Source organism: Carcharodon carcharias, chromosome 12, assembly GCF_017639515.1.
Source record: "Carcharodon carcharias isolate sCarCar2 chromosome 12, sCarCar2.pri, whole genome shotgun sequence".
In the NCBI taxonomy this organism is placed as follows: domain Eukaryota; kingdom Metazoa; phylum Chordata; class Chondrichthyes; order Lamniformes; family Lamnidae; genus Carcharodon; species Carcharodon carcharias.
Window position 1 is genome coordinate 97,916,080 of NC_054478.1, and position 22,155 is coordinate 97,938,234.

The window sequence follows — 22,155 nt, forward strand, 5'->3', positions numbered from 1 at the left end:
ATCCAGAAATGTGGGTTCATGACTAGTGTTTAAACCTAAATAAAGGTAACTATTAGAGTTTGAAGATAGAGTTGGCTAAGGTGAACTGCAAAACTAGGTTAAAATGTAGCACAGTAGAGGCACAGTGGCAGACTTTTATAGAGATAATTAAGAACACTCAGAAAAGATTTATCAAAGTGAGAAAGAAAGACTCTTTGAGTGGGATGCATCATCCATGGTTAAATATGGAAGTTAAGGACAGTATTAAATTGAAAGAAATGTTGTACAAATCTGCAGAGATTAGTGGTAGGTCAGGGGATTGTACAGATTTTAAGAACTGGCAAAGAATGACTAAAAGATGATAAAGAGGCAGAAAATAGAGCGTGAGAGAAAGCTAGTTAGTAATATAAAAACAGATAGTAAAAGTTTCTACAAGTATTTGAATAGGGAAAGAGTAACCAAAGCTAGTGTGGTCCTCTAGAGAGTGAGACTGGGAAATTGATAATGTAAAACAAGGAAATGGCACTGGCATTGAACAGGTATTCTGTGTCTGTCTTCATGGTATAGGGCTTAGAAAACTTTACAAAGGTTCCTGAAAATTGAGAGATGATAGGGAGGGATGAATTTAATACAATCACCATCACCAGGGAAAAAATGTTAGGAAAACTATTAGACCTAAAGGCTGACAAGTCTCCAGGACTGAGTGGCCTGCAGTGAGGGTCTTAAAAGAAGAATTGGCTGCGCAGATTGCAGATGCATTGGTTATAATCTTCCAAAATTCCTTTGATTCTGGAAAGATTCCAGTGGACTGGAAAATAGCAAATGTAACACCTTTATTCAAGAAAGGAGGGAAGCAGAAAACAGGAAACCAAAGGCCAGTTAGCATAACATCTGTCATAGGGAAAGTGCTAGAATCCATTATTAAGTAGGTTATAGCAGGGTACTTAGATAATCATGATTTGATTAGGCCAAGTCAATATGGCTTTATGAAAGTGAAATTGTGTTTAGCTGGTTTGTAAGGTTTTTTTGATAAAGGGACACTGGTAGATGTGGTATACTTGGATTTCCAAAAAGCATTTGATAAAGTACCACATCAAATGTTACTACACAAGAAAAGAGCACATGGTGCATGGGGTAATATATTAGCATGGATAAAGGATTGGTTAGCCAACTAGAAGCAGGAAGTAAGGATACATATGTCTTTTTTAGATTGGCAAACTGTAACTAGTGGAGTGCCACAGGGATCAGTGCTGGGGCATCCAATATTTATAATCTATATTAATGACTTGGATGAAGGGAGCAAATATTTGGCTCATTGGCCAATGACACCAAGATAGGTAGGAAGGGAAGTTGTCAAGACAAGGTGGAGAGTCTGCAAATGGATATAGAGAGGTTAAGTGAGTGGGCAAAAATTTGGCAGATGGAGTAAAACATGAGTAAATGTGAATTTGTTCACTTTGGCAGGAAAAACAGAAAAGCAGTATACTATTTAAATAGAGTAAGATTGCAGAACTCGGTGGTACAGAGGGATCTAGGTGTCCTGCTCTATGAATCACATAAAGTTAGTATGCAGGTACAACATGATTAAGAAGGCAAATGGAATGTTGATGTTTATTGCAAGAGAAATGGAATATAAAAGTGGGGAAATTTTACTACAGCTATACAAGGTCTCGTTGAGACCACATCTGGAGTACTGTGTGCAGTTTTAGTTTCCTTATTTAAAAAAAGATATAATAGCTTTAGAAGCAGTTTGAAGAAGTTTTACTGGACTCATTCCTGGGATGAAGGGGTTGTCTTATGAAGAAAGGTTGAACAGGTTAGGCCTATACCCACTGGAGTTTAGAAGAGTGGGAGGTGATCTTATTGAAACATATGAGATCCTGAGGGGACTTGATTGGGTGGATATCCGAAGGATGTTTCCTCTTGTGGGGAAGACTAAAACAAGGAGACATAGTTTTAAAATAAGAGGTCTCCATTTTAAGACAGAGATGAGAAGAAACATTTTCTCCCAAAGGGTCATTGGTGTGTATAATTCTCTTCCCTAGAAAGTAGTGGAGGCTGGGTCTTTGAATTTATTCAAGGCAGAGTTAGACAGGTTTTTGTTGGGCAAGGGTTTTGGGGGTCAGGACGGAAAGTGTTGCTGAGACCACAACCAGATCAGCCATGATCTTATTGAGTGGTGGAAAGGGCCTATTCCTGCTCTTATCTTCCTAGCTGATGAAACAAGGACTAAGGACACAGATATAAGGTTTTGGGCAAGAGGTGCTGAGAACATGTAGGCAAGAACTTTTTTATGCAGCGAGTGGCCATGACCTGAAACTTGCTTCCCACGATCAATGGTTTCAAAGGAAATTGGATGGGCATTTGAAGGAAATAAACTTGCAGGGCTACAGGGATAGAGGGAATGGGACTAACTGGAATTCTCCATGTTGAGTCAACATAGATGTGAGGGGCCAAATGGCCTCCTTCTGTGTCATGAATTACTCTGTGATTCTAATGTTTATGCGACATATTTTCAGCAAGAAAAGTATTTTATACTGAAAATACTTCACTCATCAACATTTCTTTTCAATATAGTAACACCACTGGATTAGAGAAACTTAAAAAGTATTTAATCCCTTTTTAATTAGCTCCTCAACTGTGATGCACAAAATACTAATTCTTTGCCTATAGAATACTATTTGGGAGCAAGAGTTTAGATTATGAATGGGAAATCATGGGACTTTAGGAATTTGTTAGAGCCAGTTACCATATATTAGTTCTTTATGAACTCACATACAAAGTTATTTTGCAAATTGTTACTATTTTCTATGTTTTGAAGGTAAATATAATGGGTGAAAGTATAAGAAGGAAAATATGTATAATTATAGAGTATATGTTGACTTTATTATTGGAATAAAGGAAAATACGGTAAGCTGGTCACAGAAATTAAAATCCTCAAAGCACAAAGTTCAGAAGCAGATTTTTATTGAAAAGTAACTCATTTTCAAGGCAGGCTCAGCTTTAACAAACCAGATATGAAAAAGGAAATGAATAAATCTAACATATGAGTGATTCAATTGAAGAAACCTAAATTTAAATCCACATTTTAGTTGGACAATCTATTCTGATAAGAGTGGTTTGGCTTTTAGCAGCTTAATTTAAAGTTAAAGATCCAGTGAGTTTTGAATTTCTTAAAAATAATAGAACAGCTCTCCCATTGGTTTAGTGAGTTTATCCAGTTTGCAGCTGAACCAAGCAGACCAGGATGGTCTCAGGGTCGTTCACTGACCATGGTCTGTTTAAGTGGCTTGATTTTGAGGGGATTAGGTTGGCATGCTGTAATTAAGGTTGGTACTAATGAGTTAAGGAGGGACAAACTGGCTAAAGATTTTCTTTATGAAAACTATTCTGGTACTCTGCTTGAAGAGATGTTGAAGAAAAAAAAAGACTTATAATCGCCGGTACCACAAAGCACACTATAACCAATGAAGTCAGTACCACACGTCTGAAGTGCAGTTACAGTTATAATGTAAGAAAAACAGTGCTTATTTGTGCACAGCAAACTCTCACAAACAGGGATATGATAATGACTCGATAATCTGTTTTAGCAATGTTGATTGAGGGATGAGAGGGACAGTGGAGACAACTGCCCTGTTCTTCTACAAAATAGTTCAGTTGGCATCTTTCACAACCACCTGAGGCAGCAGATAGGGCTTTGATTTAATGTCCCAACCAAAAGACAACACTTTTAGTAATGAAGCATATCTTTGGTATTGCACTGGAGTGTTAACCTCGATTTTTGTATTGAAGTACGACATGAACCCACAGCTTTCTGACTCAGAAGCGAGAGTGCTATCAACTGAGCCACAGCTTACATCTTGAAATACTATGAAGAATAGGATTGAGCTGTATAAAATAAAGGGGTACAACTCTAAAGAGCTGCAGGAGCAGAGGGACCTGGGTGCTTTTGTGCATAAGTCATTAAAGGTCACAGGTTGAGAGAGCATTTAATAAAGCATACAGTATCCCAGGTTTTATTAATTGGGGCATAGAGTATAAGAGCAAGGAGGTTATGTTGAGTTTGTATTAGACACCAGTTAGATCTCAGCTGGAGTATTGTGTACAGTTCTGGGCACCACATTTTAGGGAGAATATGAAGGCATTGGCGAGATTGCAGAAAAGGTTTACGAGAATGATTCCATGAGAAACTTCAGTTATGAAGATGGATTGGAGAAGTTGGGTCTCTTTATCTTGGAGAAAAGAAGACTGCGAGGAGATTTGATAGAAGTATTCAAAATTATGAGGGGCATGGACAGAGTAGATAGAGAGAAACTGTTCTCCTTGGCAGAAGGATCAAGAACGAGAAGGCACAGATTAAAGGTGATTGATAAAAAATACAAAAGCGATATGAGAAAAAACATTTTCACACAGCGAGTGGTTAGGGTCTGGAATGCACTGCCTGAGAGTGTGGTGGAGGCAGGTTCATCTTTCCACGACAGCATCGGTAGGAGTGACCACCGAAATCCCATCTTCAAATTGAGAATACCCTCCATCGTGGTGTGTGGCACTACCACTGTGCCAAATGGGATAGATTTCGAACAGATCTAGCAACTCAAGACTGGGCATCCATGAGGCGCTGTAGGCCATCAACAGCATCAGAACTGTACTCAGCCACAATCTGTAACCTCATGGCCTGGCATATTCCCCACTCCATCATTACCAACAAGTCAGGGGATCAAGCTGGTTCAATGAAGAGTGTAGGAGGGCATGCCAGAAGCAGGAAATTAGATGATTATTTGAAAAGAAACAATCTGCAGGATTATGGGGAGAAGGCAGGAGAATGATACTAGGTGAAATGCTCACTCAGACAGCTGTTTCAAACACAATGGGCTGAATGGCCTCCTCCTGTGCTGTAACAATTCTGTGGTTCTGAGCTCAGCTCTAATGCAGACCTTGTCAAATAGCCTATCAACACTCATTCACTATGAATATGAATTGTCATAAATGAACAACAGCCAACGTTTTGAGGTTATGTGTCAGTGCCTGTGCAACAATACTGAAGCAATGACTGGGAATTTCCTCAGAATGGGTATAGCTCTGAGGAAATTTCCACACAATGCCTTTAGGATAAGAGGAAATGTACAGGAGAAAAAATAGAGAAAGTTGGTAAGGAAGACAATAAACAATGAAAATAAATGGTTGAACTTGAATTTGTGTTCTGATTCAAGCTATTAAATAAATGAACTCAAAGTTTGGGTGGGAAGAATTGAGTTGAACTATCAAAACATGACAGCTTGCAAGTATCAAAAGGAGAAAATTGGTTTATTGTGGTCAAATGTTGTTCTTGCTACATGGTATTTTGGGATGTTTGGCAGATGTTTGAGGAACATTCCGCAATCCCATTCACATTTAGGCGCTAAACACAAAATAGTTGTTGTGCTGCAGATTTTCCTCCACCAAAAGCCCTACTACTACCGGTTTCAGTTTAGCACTGCTGCGAATTCCGATGTAATGTGTCCTCCTAAACTGCTTGACGCTGAGGGCGCTAGAGAGCTCGGTCTCGCAAACGCCTCTAATGCGCATGCGTTTACTTACTTTGTGTGCTTCCGGGAGCCGCACATGGGAACTACAGGGAGAGAGAGTGGGTGGTAAAGTTGGGGTGATGGAGGCCACTTCAAATAAAATACAAGGCAGTGAGCTGGCCCGGAAAGAAGAGTTGAATAAACAGGTATGGTTTCTATAATTGTCGCCTGGGCAGCAGGAATCGTAACCTGGTGTAAGCGCTCCCTGGGAAGCCTGACCTGCTGTAGGGCTACAAACCACTTCCTTTAATTTTATTATAATCTCACAGTTGTGATATCCTGAATTTTAACCAGTGGAACATGTCCAGTGAAAACAGTTTGAATTGGTTTCTCAAATTTAAGCCTTTGATGTAAATATTTATTAAATATTTCTATACGTGTAATTAACTCACCAAAGATAGAAGCCTCGACAGTTGCACATTTTAAGAGGCAACAATAGGGAAATATGTTTTATGCAGTGAGTGGTTAGGATCTGGAATGCACTGCCAGCAGATCTAATTGTGGCTTTCAAAAGGGTGGGTAATTATCTGAAGAGAAAAAAAATTGAAGGGTTACAAAGGAAAGGCAGGCGAGTGATTTTAGCTGATTGGATCTTGTCATGGATGTGACAAGCTTCCTTTGCTGTAACCATTCTACGAGTCTATATGGATTCTTTATACAGCATCGTTAAGGTAGTAAAATGTCCCTGGGAACTTGAGGAATTTTAACAAACTGAGCGTCAGTGAGCAGGTTATTGCTAAGCAAGTGCCACTTGATAGCACTGTTGATGACCCCTTCCATCACTTCATGGATGATCGCGAGTACAGTGATGGGATGATAATTGGCCGAGTTGGATTTGTCCTGCTTTTAATGTGCAGGACGTATCTGGGCAATTTTCCACATTGCTGGGTAGATGCTTGTGTTGTAGCTGTACTGGAACAGCTTGGCTAGGGGAACAGCTAGGTATGGAGCACAAATCTTCAATACTATTCTCAGAATATTGTCAGGACCCATAGCCTTTGCAGTATCTAGTCCCTTCAGCTGTTTCTTGAAATCACATGGAGTGAATTGAGTTGGCTGAACACTGGTAACTGTAATGCTGGGGACCTCCAGAGGAGGCCAAAATGGATTATCCACTCAGCACTTGTGGCTGAAGATTATTGCAAATGTCTTATATTTTGCACTGATGTGCTTGGCTCCCCAGGATATTTGTGGAGCCTCCTCCTCCGGTGAGTTATTTAATTGTCCGCCACCTTTCATGACTGGACGAGGCAGGATAGGTCAATCATCTCAATTCCAGGACATCACTGCAAGAGTTCCTCAGGGTGGTGTCCTAGGCCCAACCATCTTCAGCTGCTTCATCAATGACCTTCCTTCCGTCATAAGGTCAGAAGTGGGGACGTTCGCTGATAATTGCACAATGTTCAGCACCATTCATGACCCCTCAGAAACTGAAGCAGTCCATGTCCAAATGCAGCAAGACCTGGACAGTATCCAGGATTGGGTTGACAAGTGGCAAGTAACATTCGTGCCACACAAGTGCCAGGCAATCATCATCTCCAACAAGAGAGAACCCAACCATCACCCCTTGACATTCAGTGGCATTACCATCACTGAATTCTCCATTATCAACATCCTGGGGGTACCCATTGACCAGAAACTGAACTGGATTAGCCATATAAATACTGTGGCTACAAGATCAAGTTAGAGACTAGGAATCCTACCATGAGTAACTTACCTCCTGACTCCCAAAGCCTGTCCATTATCTACAAGGCACAGGTCAGGAGTGTGATGGAATACTGTCCATTTGCATGGATTAGTCCTGCTCCAACAATATTCAAGTAGTTTGACACCATCCACGAAAAAAGCAACCTGCTTGATTGGCAGCCCATCCACAAACATTCACTTCCTCCAACACTGATTCACAGTGACAGCAGTGTGTACCATCTACAAGATGCACAGCAGGAATCACCAAGGGACCTTAGACAGCACCTTCCAAACCCACGACTGCTACCATCTAGAAGGACAAGGGCAGTATACACATGGAAACACCACCACGTGAAAGTTCCCCTCCAAGCCACTCACCATCCTGACTTGGAAATATATTGCCGTTCTTTCACTGTCACTGGGTCAAAATCATGAAACTCCTTCCCTAACAGCACTTTGGGTGTACCTACACCACATGGACTGCAGCAGTTCAGGTAGGCAGCTCATCACCACCTTCTCGAGGGCAATTAGGGATGGGCAATAAATACTGGCCCACTTCCCATGAATGTATATAAGAAAGACTGCAGAGCTTGAATCTGATCCATTGGTTGTGGAATCATTTAGCTCTATTGCTTGCTGCTTATGCTGCATGGCGCGCAAGTAGTCCTGTGCTGTAGCTTCACCAGGTTGACACCTCATTTTTAAGTGTACCTGGTTCTGTTTCTGGCACGCCCTCCTATACTCTTCATTGAACCAGCATTGATCCCCTGGCTTGGTGGTAATGATGGAGTGGGGAATATGCAGGCCATGAGGTTACAGATTGTGGTTGAGTACATTTCTGTTGCTGTTGATGGCCCACAGCGGCTCATGGATGCCAATACTTGAGTTGCTAGATCTGTTCGAAATCTATCCCATTTAGCACAGTGATAGTGCCACATAACACGATAGAGGGTATTCTCAATGTGAAGACAGGATTTCTTCTCCAAAGTGACTATGCGGAGGTCACTCCTACCGATACTGATGTGGAAAGATGCATCTGCGGGAGGCAGGTTGGTGAGGATGAGGTTAAGTATATTTTCTTTGCTGGTTCCCTCACCATGTGTCGCAGACCCAGTTTAGCAGATATGTCATTTAGGACTAGGCCAGCCCGGTCAGTAGTAATGCTACCAAGCACTACCAATGGACATTGATGTTCCCCACCCAGAGTACATTTTGCGTCTTTGCCACCCTCAGTGCATCCTCCAAGTGGTGTTCAACATAGAGGAGTACTGATTCATCAGTTGAGGGGGGGTGAGGGGGTCGGGTACGTGGTAATCAGCAGGAGGTTTCTTGCCCATGTTTGACCTGAAGCCATGAGACTTCATGGGGTCTGGATTTGATGTTGAGGACTCTTAGGGCAACTCCCTCCTGACTGTATACCCCTGTGCTGCCACCTCTGCTGGAGACAGGACATACCCAGGAATGGTGACGGTGGTGCCTAGGACATTGTCTGTAAGGTATGATTCCGTGATTATGACTGTAAGGCTGTTGCTTGACTAGTCTGTGAGACAGCTCTCCCAATTTCGGCACAAGCCCCCAGATGTTAGTTAGGAGGCTAGGGCTGAGTTTGTCGTTGTCGTATCTGGTGTCTAGGTCGATGCCAGGAGGTCCGTCCAGTTCCCATTCCTTTTAGACTTTTTTTATAGCAGTTTGATACAAGCTTGCTAGGCCACTTCAGAGGGCATTTTAAGAGTCAACCACATTGCTGCAGGTCTGCACGGTAGATTTCCTTACCCGGTCCGGCCTACATGAGACTTATCCTTTCCTCAATAGTGAAGCAGATGGGTTTTTATGACAATGGTTTTGTGGTTGTCATCAGACTTTTAATTGCAGATTTTTATTGAATTTAAATTTCACCATCTGCCGCAGTGGGATTCGAACTTGGGTTCCCAGGGCATTACCCTGTGTCTCTGGATTACTAGCCCAATGATAATACCACTGCCTCTCCCCTCAAACAGCTGAATGTAGCACAAATTCTTCCTACCACACAAATGCGTAACTTGGTATATGAAATTCAGTGCTGATACAGTAGGCTGTATGTCCCAACAACTGGCAGATTGTGTCAAACAGCACGTCCCTTTGGCTGTTTGCAATAAGTTTGTTTCCTAAGTTGACATTTTGGCTGAACTGCAATGTCTACTCAGTTACAATTCTTTGTTTCTATTTTATCATTTGTGTCAAATATAACTTTGTCTTTAATAGATGAAAGAACAAAATGTTGTCATTGATGAGCTCTCCAACCTTAAGAAAAATCGGGTAAGTTAATGAAATGCAAATCTTAAGTTAGTACTTGAAGTTAGATTCTGGCAAAAATATGATGATGATCGCCTTTAACATATAGTGTAAAATATATAAACTTTGATCTAAAATGTTAGTAGTTTTACAGAACGATGGAGCAAAATATAAATGAAAATTAATGAAAAGTAAGTTTCGAACAAATGTCAGGAAAACTCTTCCAAGTATTAAATGTTTGGAATAATCTGACAATCAAGGTAATGGAGACACACATATTTGGTTTATTCAGAATTAGATGCCATGATGACCATAAAAACCAGAACGTCCCAGGTTTGATGTTTAGTCTCTGCTGGGTTAGTGAGATAGCATTTGGAGAGCTACAAATGGTTTCAGCATTCCTGGCCTTCAGACAGGAAAAATCACCCAGAGGTCCCACTCTTGAGCATTCTCCAGTGAGTCCTGGACAGTTCTTGTGGAATGATATAGCACAGAAGGGGACTATTTGACCCATTGTATCTGTGCTAGTTTTTTTAAAGTTATCCAATTTGCCCCACTTTCTTGCTCTTTCCTCATAGCCCTTTTAGTATTTATACAATTCCCTTTTGGAAGTTACTACTGAATCAGCTTCAACCTCTCTTTAAGGTAGTGCATTGCAGATCAACACCTCACTGCATAATCCCTTATGTCGCCTCTGGTTCTTTTGCTAATGTCCTTAAATCTGTGTCTTCCACCATTGGAAATAGGTTCTTATTTACTCATCATTATTTTGAACAATTCTATCAAATCTCTCCTTAACCCTCACTGTAGCCTTTCGAATGTCTTGACATTCTTCCTTAATAAGCTTCCCTGCTTGCTTTTGTACTCGTTGCCTCTATTTACAAAGTCAAGATCATGTAAGCCTTTTTAACTGCCTTCTCAATTTATCTTGCCAGCTTCAAAGATTTGTTTGTATATTCCCAGATTTTTCTGTTTCTGCACCCCTTTAAAATTGTACTGTTTAGTTTATATAGTCTCTTCTCATTATTCCTACCAAAATGAATCACTTTGCACTTCTGTGTTGAATTTCATCTGCCATGTGTCTACCAATTTCACCAGAATGTCTATATCTTCCTATCTCCTCATTTTATGTCATCTACATACTTTGAAATTATGGCCAGCATATTAAAGTTCAGATCATTAGCACAAATCAAAAAGAGCAGTGGTCCCGAGACACGCATGTGCATGCGTTCCTTCAGCCTGAAAAAAACACTGACCACTACTTAGTTTCATACCCTTATGCCCTCATCTCAATGAATTTCAGGCTCGGCATGATGCTGAACTCATCCTCCGCCGCCTTCGTCTTTGTGCACACTTCTTTGGGCAGGTGTCCTCTCCCCGTTCAATGGATCCTTTTACCCACCTCCAATATTCTCCCTCCACCTGAACCCCTCCCTCTGGTTTCTTACCTTCTCTTGATCTTTTCATTGAGAACTGACGGTGTGACATTAGTCGTCTCAATTTCTCTGCTCCTCTCACCCACTCTAACCTGTCTCTCTCTGAACTTGCTGTACTCCGTTCTCTCAGGTCCAACCCTAACATTGTCATCAAACCTGCTGGCAAGGGTGGTGCTGTTGTTGTCTGGCGCACTGACCTCTACCTCGCAGAGGCTGAGCGTCAACTCGCAGCCACTTCCTCCTAACTCCCCCTGGACCATGACCCCACCACTGAATATCAAGCCATTGTTTCCAGGACTGTTACTGACCTCATCTCCTCTGAAGATCTTCCTTCCACAGCTTCCAACCTGATAGTCTCCCAACCTCAGAAGGCCCACTTCTACCTCCTATCCAAAATCCACAAATAGGACTTTCCCGGCAGACCGATCATGTCAGCCTGCTCCTGCCCCACGGAACTCATTTCTTGCTATCTTGACTCCGTTCTCTCTTCCCTTGTCCAGTCCCTTCCCACCTACATCCATGATTCCTCTGACACCCTACATCATATCAAAAATTTCCAGTTCCCTGGCCCCAACCGCCTCCTCTTCACCATGGACGTCCAATCCCTCTACACCTCCATCCGCCACCGGGATGGTTTGATGGCCCTTAGCTTCTTCCTCAAACAGAGGCCTGAACAATCCCCATCCACCACTACTTTTCTCTGTCTGGCTGAACTTGTTCTCTCACTGAACAATTTCTCCTTAAACTCCTCTCACTTCCTCCAAATAAAAATTGTGGCTATGGGTACCCACATGGGCCCCAGTTATGCCTGTCTTTTTATGGGGTATGTGGAATATTCCTTGTTCCAGTCCTACTCTGGCCCCTTCCCACAACTCTTTCTCGATGATTGCTGCTTCATGCTCTCGTCTAGATCTGAAAAAATTTGTTAATTTTGTTTCCAATTTCCACCCCTCTATCATTTTCACATGGTCCATCTCTGACACTTCCCTTCCCTTCCTTGACCTCTCTGTCTCAATTTCTGGCTCATTACAAGCCTACCGACTCCGACAGCTACCTCAACCACAGCTGCTCACACCGCGCTTCCTGTAAGGATTCCATCCCATTCTCTCAGTTCCTTTGCCTCCATCGCATCTGTTCTGTTGTCACTTTCAAAAACAGTTCCTCTGACATGTCTTCCATCTTCCTTAACCGAGGTTTTCCACCCACGGTGGTTGACAGGGCCCTCAACCGTGTCCGGCCTATCTCCCGCGCATCCGCCCTCACACCTTTCCCTCCCTCCCAGAACCATGATAGGGTCCCCCTTGTCCTTACTTATGACCCCAAGAGCTTCCGCATTCAAAGGATCATCCTCCGCCATTTCCACCAACTCCAGCATGATGCCACCACCAAACACATCTTCCCTTCACCCTCTGGCAGCACTCCACAGGGACTGTTCCCTCCGGGACACCATGGTCCATTCCTCCATCACCCCCTACACCTCAACCCCCTCCCATGGCACCTTCCTATGCAACTGCAGAAGGTGCAACACGTGCTCCTTTACTTAGCCTCTCCTCACCGTCCAAGGGCCCAAACACTCCTTTCAAGTGAAGCAGCATTTCACTTGCACTTCCCTCAATTTACTCTACTGCATTTGTTGCTCCCAATGCGGTTTCCTCTACATTGGAGAGACCAAACGCAGACTGGGTGACCGCTTTGCAGAACACCTTCGGTCTGTCCCCAAGAATGACCCAGACCTCCCTGTCACTTGCCATTTCAACACTCCAGCCTGCTATCATGTCCACATGTCCATCCTTGGCCTGCTGCATTGTTCCAGCGAAGCTCAACGCAAACTGGAGGAATAGCACCTCATTTTTCGACTAGGCATTTTACAGCCTTCCGGACTGAATATTGAGTTCAACAATTTTTGATCATGAACTCTCTCCTCCATCCCCACCCCCTTTCTGATACCCCCTTTTTTTCCAATAATTTATATAGATTTTTATTTTCCCACCTATTTCCATTATTTTTAAATGTATTTCCATCCATTGTTTTATCTCTACTTTTTAGCCTATTTCGATCCCTTCCCCCCACCCCACCCCCACTAGGGCTATCTGTATCTTGTTTGTCCTGCTTTCTACCCTTAATTAGCACATTCCTTAGATAATATCACCACCTTCAACACCTCTTTGTCCTTTTGTCTATGACATCTTTTGGCTATCTCCACCTATCATTGGCCCTGTATCCAGCTCTACCCCCCCCCCACCCCCCCCACCCCCATATATTTCACCTCTTTTCTATTTTTCCTTAGTTCTGTTGAAGAGTCATACGGACTCGAAATGTTAACTGTGTTCCCCTCCGCAGATGCTGCCAGACCTGCTGAGTTTTTCCAGGTATTTTTTTTTTGTTTACTGACCACTACTATTTGCTTTCTGTCCCCTAGCCAGTGTTGGATCCACACAGTCAGTCCCTCTTTCAACCCACGGGCTTTAATTTTGCTAACATTACTGCTGTGGTGTATTAAATCATATGCATTTTGAAAGACCATATGGACAATATCAACTGCACAACTATCATCAACCCTCTGTTACTTCATCAAATGAGACAATGAAGTTAGTCAGACACAATTTGCCTTTAGAAAATCCATGCTGACTTTCAATTATCAATCCATATTTTTCCAAGTCCCAATTAATTTTGTCCTGGATTATTGCCTCTACAAGTTTCTCCATAATGAAGGACTGGTTGTCTATCCTGCAGTTGTTGAGTTTATCCCTCTCTTTATTGAACAGAGGTGTAACACTTGCATCCCTCCAATCCTCTGGCAATATTTGCATATCCAAGGAGGCTTGGAAGATTGTGGCCAGAGCTTTTAAAATTTCTGCCCTTACATCCCTCAACAACCTAGGATGCATTCCATGCAGGACCATTGGGTTTTCTACTTGGAGTGCTGCTAACCTTTTATGTACTTCCTCTTTAACTATTTTTACCCTATCTAGTTCCTCTATAACTTTCTTCTTTACTGTGACATTGGCATCACCCTGTTCCTCGGTGAAGGCAGATTCAAAATTCTTATTTAGTAGCTCAACCTCAAAAAATTATTTCCTTTTGGATCTTAATTCATTTTGCCCTTGATTTGCCTATTTTTTTCACACTAATATGTTTGTGCATTTGATTTCCCTTTTAGCTGCTAATCTATTCTCAAGCACTCTCTTTGTGCAGATTATCTCTTTCCAGCTGTTCCTTATATTTTTTATATTCAGCTTGGTTCTCTGTTGATTTATGAACCTTTCCTTTATCAAAAGCTTCCTCTTTCTGTTTCATTTTAATCTCCATACCTTTAGTCGCCCAGGTAGTTCTGACATTGGATGCACTTCCTTTACTCTTGTTGCCAAGTCTGTACCCAAACTATATCCTATTTGAAAGCCTCCCATTGCTAATTAACTGCTTTACCTCCCAATCCTTGATTCACACCCACCTGGGCCAAATGCCTTTTCAACATTTGGATTTGTTTTCATCCTTTTCCATAGCTACTTCAAACATCAGGCTATGTGATCACTTTTTCCCAAATGCTCCCCCAATGCAATGTGCTCCACTTGCCCACTTCATTCCCCAAACTAGATCCAGCACTGCTTCCCTCCTAGTTGTGCTGAAAACATACTGATCAAGAAAGTTCTCCTGTTCATATTCCAATAATTCCTCTCCCTCTTTGCCTCTTACTTTCATACTGTCGTAGTTGTTAATAGTACAAGAAGTTGATGAAGACTTCAGGCAGATTCAGTGTGCTGTCTACTTAATACAGTTGATGTCTGTTGGCTCTAGATCCTCTTGGAACCCAAATTACTATCACTGGGGTCACAAAGATTTAAAGCTGGTACCACAAAATTTTTTTAAAATGCTATCCGCAGTGCAATCGATAGTCAGAGTTGATCAGGGGTGGGGTATGGGTGGAAGAGATTTCTTGCCCTCTTCACCCAATGTGGCCAACTTTACCTCAACATGTTAGCTGTCAGACCCCGACTCACCACTCCTTCCAGCCAAATTTAAGATCGATTTAGTGTCTGTCATAATATCTAACAGGCAAATCAATGGGAACAGTAACTCCTATTCAAGCAAGGATCTTATCAGATTTAAATGTCAAATATTAAATTCAGATATGTTGATATTTGTCTTGGTTTTACTTTAGCAATACATAGATAAGTAACTACAATTCGTAAAACCTGTGGTGACAAATGCCCACAGATAAAAGTGATTCCATGATTCATTTTGTTTTGTTTTATTGTCAAAAGATGTTATTCATTCTATTTCAGGGAGTTTATAAGCAGCAGCCCAACAGCAATATATTTTTCTCAGCAGATCGAACCCAGGTTCTAAGTGAATGTAAATGTAAGTTATTTGTTTTCAGGACGTTTTGTAAAATGTGGTGGGTGAATAAAATGGTGCATTTGTTACAACAATGCAGGATATATTGCATCTTTCTTGTTACCTTGATCTTTGTATTGGTGCAACACACACATTCTGGCCTTTTTCCCCTTCCACCTTTAAGTTGCCCTCTTCCACTCCTTTAATACATCCTTTCCCTTTGCACCATCCCTTACTTGAGAGGATGATCAAGTGACTAGCTCTCAATCACTGTCAGTCCCAATCTTCAGTTGATCATTAACAAAGTGACACAGAAACTATGGAATATAATAGGTAGAGGTTTGTTCATTCATAGTTCTGAATCCTGATCAAGGTTCTAAAATTAAACTAGTAATAGTATATTTCATGGAAAATTAATCATGTTCTAGATTTAAGTTTTAGAAATTATATTGCATTTCTCAAAGGGCTGAATAATATGCTTAAATATTTAAATATGTGGAACAACCAATGTAATTAAAATATTTGATAAACACTGTTCTCCTTTTCATAAGATCAGTTGCGTTCACGTTTGTTTATGTTCAATAAATGTCATATCTATAGGATTTGTCGATTCATGCACCATCCAACATTGGTGCAAGTTCTTTGCCTGTGATGTGCTTATTCTTCCGTTAGCCCTAAAAGATTGAGTAAGACAGCAGTTTGCTTTCTGCAGTAATTTTTTTTTATTTAAGGGACATTCATCTTGTTCAAATCTTTAGGAAACTCAAATCAATTTGGGACCTTTTTGGTAATAATACTGCTGTGAATGCATTATGCATTTGTGTTAATTTGTTATAGGTTATATGATACACCATCCAATGAGTCTAATAATCACTGTGTATCTTTACAGGCACTCTTGATGAGATGAAGAAAGAATACCAGGAATTAGAAAACTGGAAAAGTGACTAACAGCAGAATCAACATTTGTTATTGATTTAGTTGATGGGTAAATTTAAAAGCACGTAAAATGTGTGGTATTTGTTGTACGTTAGTTTTAGCCCCTCGGAAAGATGGTTCTGATGTCTTGGCAAAGGAAATGCCTGAAAGCCTACGACGGCGAGGTCCTGACCATAGTCAACAGTTATCCAGAGAAGTGCCTGAGCTGGGCTATAATGTGTTTTTCTCTGGTCATGTGCTTCATATGAGAGGTTGCCTAAACCCACAGCCTATGCAGGATACTCAGGGAAACCTTCTCCTTTGGAATGGGGAGGTTTTTGGAGGAATCGAAATTGGACCTGATGGCAATGACACTCAGATTATTCTTCAGCATTTGTCTTTATGTAAGAGTGAAGAATCCCTTCTGTCTGTCTTTTCTTCTATTCAGGGACCATGGGCTTTTATATACTACCAACCATCCAGTCACTGCTTGTGGTTTGGTCGAGACTTTTTTGGTCGGCGTAGTTTACTGTGGCAGTTTAAGAATGCTGAAAATGTTTGTCTTACTCTTACGTCAGTGAGCATTTCTGTTCCCGAGTGTGGAAATGTTCCCTGGCAGGAAGTACCAGCATGTGGACTTTACAAAATTGACCTCCAGAAACAGACCAGTGTCAACTCGTTGGCAATATCATGGTATCCATGGAAACACAGGTGCATTGAATATGAATTCAGGACTCTCCATTTAGGTGACGAAACTGAGTTCACTGAAAAGCTGCCTAACTTTGTTTATGTGATTTTGAATGAATCAAAACTTTTCCCCACATCATCCATTACTCCTATGAATTACAGCATGCCAGAGTCATGTGCTGAAACTGTAGATTGTGAAACATCTTCAGTAAATATTGAGATTTTTCTTTCAGATGAACACAACAAGAAATTAGTTAATCAGTTTATCAGTGTTTTGAGTGAATCTGTTAGACGGCGAGTGCTTTTCTTAGCAAGCTGTAAAAATCGCCCCAACTGTTCACCTCAGTTCACAGTTTCTGAAGCAAAAGTTGCCATTCTCTTTTCTGGAGGTGTTGATTCTATGGTTCTTTCAGCCTTGGCTGACCAGCATATTCCACCAGATGAACCTATTGATCTATTGAATGTAGCCTTTAAGCAGCAAGAACAGAAAAGACAGAAGACCTCAGCAAAGCAAAAGAAGAAAAGCGATGCTTTCAGCTCACCTGAAGAGGAAACTCAAGAATGTGACAATAGTAGAGTTAAAAAAACAACTGCTTTTAGTGTGCCTGACCGGATCACTGGACTGTCAGGTTTAAAAGAGTTACAAATTATAAATCCTGCCAGAAAATGGAATTTTATAGAAATCAATATCACATTAGAAGAACTGAAGGAAATGAGGCAGCAGAGGATTAGCCATTTAGTGCAACCTTTGGACACAGTATTGGATGACAGCATCGGCTGTGCAGTATGGTTTGCTGCAAGAGGTATTGGTACCAACACCAGTAATGGAAAAATCCAACCATACATCAGCACTGCAAAGGTGTGTTATTAACCCCAAAAGAAAAATTTTCACCCACCATTTGGAATGCAAAAATGATCAATTCTTCCATTGCACACACTTCCCTGAAAAAAATCATAGCACGTATCTTTTGTGTGCTAGTTAAATAGAAAGCAAAGACAAGAAACCTCCATGGAAAGTGCATTTTATTTAATGTATTCTACATCGTTAAGAGAATTAACATTCCTTTCAACAAACTAATCCTAACTCAAGTGAGGCCCTCACAATTAATCTGACAGATGCACAGACAGATCTGGAGTAAAATGGTTGCCTCTATTATTATTGAACTCGACTATTCTAGTAGATTTCCCCTTTGATCTGCCCATATTGGGGGATTAAGCAGCTTCTAAGAATTACATTTTCTGTCCTAAATTATCCTTTAGTTTTTTTTGGGGAGGAGCTGTTAAACTTTCTTTCTCTATGCAGTCATCCATGATGTTGAGTTAATCTAATTCTAATACTAGCGTGACCATCTTTCCACAGACCTCACCAGTCGCCACTGAATGCAGGAAAAATAAATTGGCAATGACCTTCCTTGTTGTACACTTGCTATTTTTCCCTACTCTTTTCAAAAAAAATATGTACTGTCAAAGTCAAATTTTAGGGACCAATCTTTAGGCTAAAAGTCATGGGGTTGACTTTTACACGGGTAATGTATTTCAGCGACTGACATACGTGCCTCATATGGGCCCAAGTGAAATCCAAAAAAGACTGTCACAATGCAATAAAGTAAAAACCGACAACACTAAATAATTCATATTAATTATCATTCATAATCTGTTTAATAGCTTAAATAAAAACAAAACTTAAACGTTTAAATATTTTAAACATTTACTTAGCAGTACTCATTTTCATTAATATTTAGAATGAAATCAAATCATTTACATCCCCACGGTATATTTCGATACTGCAATTTTTAGGCTTTGATCCCTGAAAAATTAGGGTCAACTTTTATATTAGGTATATGAAAAATTATGCTTTAAGGCAAAAATCATGGGGTTGACTTTTACATGTGCACATATGGTATGTATTAATCTGTTGCTGTATTTTGAATTATACTGATACAAAAAGAGAAAATTCTGAGAGTGACACGAAGAATCACCTCTGCACTCTCCAATGTAAAGTTGTTAGAATTTCTCAACTTGCAGATTCCCTTGTGCTTAATGCTAGCACATTTGCACTGATGCCAGTATCAGGAACTTTGATTTTCTCTAATCGACTCTCTTATTTAATATGTTCCCCACATTTCTCACCTAAAGCAAATGCTTATTGCATTGAAACACCTCGGCCTCTACTTTTTTCCAAATGACTCAACTCGCCATCCATATTTATTCTTGTCCATAATGTCTATCAAAAATCAATCTTCTGTAATGCTGCAAAAATCATATACCCTATTCAACTTCACCACTCTCCATTGGTTATCCAACTGGGTTTCAAAGTTGACGCCATTGCATTAAGGAGCTGCACATTCCTTAATTATTCTAAAATATTAACATAAGGTTTAAATACAAGTTTGTAATTTGAAGCCTCAATACCCAAAATTAAGTGGCTCTTTTTATCCTACACAAATAGCGTGTAAAAGGAGAGTTTGCTTGACTATACAAAGTAATTAAGTGAGACAAGACAATGTATTTTAATGTAAATATTGTTATAGTTTCAGGGATGAAACTCTTACAGGTAATATTAATGACTGTGTTTTTAGGTTGTTTTAACTGGGATAGGAGCTGATGAACAACTTGCAGGTTATTCCCGTCACCGTGTCTGCTACAAAACATCAGGTTTTGAAGGCCTGGTCAAAGAATTGGGAATAGAACTGGGTCGCATCTCCTCACGTAATCTTGGAAGAGATGACCGAGTCATTGGAGACCATGGAAAAGAAGCAAGGTAAGTCTGTGCTAACTTTGAGAGTGTTGAAATACTAAAATGTATTTTAATTCACTATTACAGAAAAATTATCTTATTGTAAACTGAAGAGAAAGCTGAACTTTAAAACTGAAGATACAAAAATGAGAGAGTAAGATTGAACACTATCCATGTGCATATAACCCTTGAGATTTAATCCTGCCCTGATACATTTAAATGCAAGTCTGCTACATGAACAGCTACTGAGGATCCAAAATTAAAAGTTTTGCAAATCATCTTCATTCATTTCTCAGAAGAGGAGTCTCAACAATCCTCATTCAGTACTAAAATGAAGGCTAGAGTCTGAGAAATGGAACAATGGTATGAGTAGATTTTTATTTTGGACTAGATCACTTAAGTAATTTATTTGAATTAGTAGTATTATTACATTGGGATGCCACCAAATGAGAAAATGTCTCATTTCTCACTATAAGTCAGGAAATCAATGCATGCTGTTGCAGCTATTCTACTGTGTCTTGACAGCTTGAATAATGCAGGAGTTGAATCCTCAAGCTAGTTTTCCCTTTCACTAATAATCTAGCTGGATTCTCGAAACAGACCTAGAGTGAAAACCTGACCACAGTTAACTGTTTAGACTGAGTTTCAAACACTTTGAAATAGTAGTTTTAACATTACCCAAGATACCATTCTCTTCTGTATCTAATTGTACAAACTACTTTTATCAGAGTCAGCAGGACAGGACAACTTAAAATGACAAAATTACACTGTAGTATGAAATTATAAAAAAAACTGAAAGCAATACTGTAAGCTATAGCGCATTAAAACAGTTTATCCACCACCAGTAGCTAAAATGGAATGTAGCAATTTAACATTGACATTGTGGGCTTGTTGGACCAGCCATGAAAAAAGAAATTTTATACACTCTCAATTTGGTCTTGTCCACAGCTGGGCTTTTTTTAAGCATTACAATAATATTTAACACGGTGCAATGTAATTTCAAATTCCCTAATGATTTAGACATTGCCAATACATAATGCAGTAAACCAATATTTTAAAAAGGTGAGTTGTGGCATCTGACTGTGTTAAGGATTAAGGCGCTCAGTGACATCTCGTGACTGATGGCAACCTAAGATGTGGTTTTTGATTCAGCATCGAGCCAGGTAGGCAAGGATGTGGGGGTAGTACAAAAAGGTCAAGGAACTTTATGCAAAGATGCTCATAAGAATTGGAGTATTAAAGATTTTTTTTTTGTATTTGTCATTTCAGATTTCCCTTTTTGGATGAAGAAGTTGTTTCTTTTCTAAATGCACTTCCAGTGTGGGAGAAAGCAGACTTGACTCTGCCTCGAGGGATTGGCGAAAAACTGCTTCTACGAATGGCTGCAAAACAACTCGGTCTTACTGCGTCTGCTGTTCTCCCAAAGAGAGCCATGCAATTTGGGTCTAGAATTGCAAAGATGGAAAACCACAAAGAAAAGGCCTCTGATAAGTGTAACAGGCTATTGCAAAGTTTAGCAGATTACTAATTTGTCCTGTACTTTCTTTCAGTGTCACTATTATGGAAGGTATCATATTTGGTGCTGAAACACAAAACATCCAAAAAAGTAGTTGAAGTGCTGTTAACCTTACTCTGGATTTCTATACTATTTACATAATTATGCAATCAAATGAGTACTGTACACTATTGAATTTCAGATCTTGGAATTATTTAATCTATAATATTTAAATGTGTAAAAAATGTTTGCAACTACATTTCATATTCAGTTAATTTGTTGTTTCTTATTCAGAGCACCAGAAACCACACTGCCACTTTAAATGGCTAATCTAACTAATTCAGACAGGAAATAATTAAATGCTTTTTGGAAAACTATCTGGTCACTCAGGCAACACTAGCTCAAAAACTAATATGCAAGCCTGTTTCTTAATAAGTGTGCATTTAGTTCATGTAACTTAGAATTCAGGCATTCGATGTTGATGGCCCATAACTTCCATGCTCCCCAATGTCAGATTTGGGGGATAGAAGTGCACACTTCTTCTGGACAATTGCGCTGTGCTGAGAACCATCCAAAAATGCAGTTTAAATCTCTTTCCCCCCCACTCCCCCCAAACCTTGGACCCACCCTGACCTCAGATCCAATCCACTTACCTTAGACACCTACCTTTCCCTGCCCTATCAATTTCCCCAGCCCTTTAAACTTGCCTGCTTTATTGGCAGCAAGTGCTGTTAAAAAAAAAGGGGGAGGGGGGGTGGGCTCCTTATACGCTGGAGCCTGCATGGAGTCTTTCAATTGAGGCCCCAAGCAGCTTCAGCAAACAGAAGTGGCATTGTTATTTTCAAGACCAAGTAAGCAGGTATTTATTTCTTCTAATTTCTGCAGGCCAGCACTTTCTGACGCTAGTTGGAGGTTACTGCCCATTGTCTCTTAAAGATAGCTCAGCATTTTGATTATATTAGCAACAGAGTACCCCAGTAAACCCAGAATATACAACTTGAATATGGTTCAGGTTTCCCTATTGAAAACTGGTATTGAGGTGATGGGGGG

At 40.4% G+C, this 22,155-nt stretch overlaps 1 protein-coding gene across 2 annotated transcripts; it reads left to right on the forward strand.

Annotated features, from left to right (window-relative positions):
* Positions 1 to 5,567: 5,567 nt before the first annotated feature.
* asnsd1 (asparagine synthetase domain containing 1) lies at positions 5,568 to 21,858 on the forward strand. Of its 2 annotated transcripts, none has more exons than XM_041200369.1 (6): positions 5,568 to 5,689; positions 9,471 to 9,524; positions 15,220 to 15,295; positions 16,161 to 17,732; positions 19,453 to 19,634; positions 20,880 to 21,858. In XM_041200369.1, the coding sequence occupies exons 4-6, from the start codon at positions 16,278 to 16,280 to the stop codon at positions 21,136 to 21,138; spliced, it is 1,896 nt and encodes a 631-aa protein (XP_041056303.1). In that variant the 5' UTR covers positions 5,568 to 5,689; positions 9,471 to 9,524; positions 15,220 to 15,295; positions 16,161 to 16,277; the 3' UTR covers positions 21,139 to 21,858. The 2 variants fall into 2 exon arrangements, with proteins under 2 accessions (XP_041056303.1, XP_041056304.1); XM_041200370.1 differs by lacking the exon at positions 5,568 to 5,689 and adding an exon at positions 6,727 to 6,751.
* Positions 21,859 to 22,155: the final 297 nt, after the last annotated feature.

Bases quoted from the DNA above. Each gene is read 5' to 3' on its own strand.
- asnsd1 (XM_041200369.1), top strand. From the start codon at position 16,278: ATGTGTGGTATTTGTTGTACGTTAGTTTTAGCCCCTCGGAAAGATGGT. The intron at 17,733-19,452 runs GTGTGTTATTAA...CTGTGTTTTTAG, and splicing joins CATACATCAGCACTGCAAAG to GTTGTTTTAACTGGGATAGG. The intron at 19,635-20,879 runs GTAAGTCTGTGC...TTGTCATTTCAG, and splicing joins GACCATGGAAAAGAAGCAAG to ATTTCCCTTTTTGGATGAAG.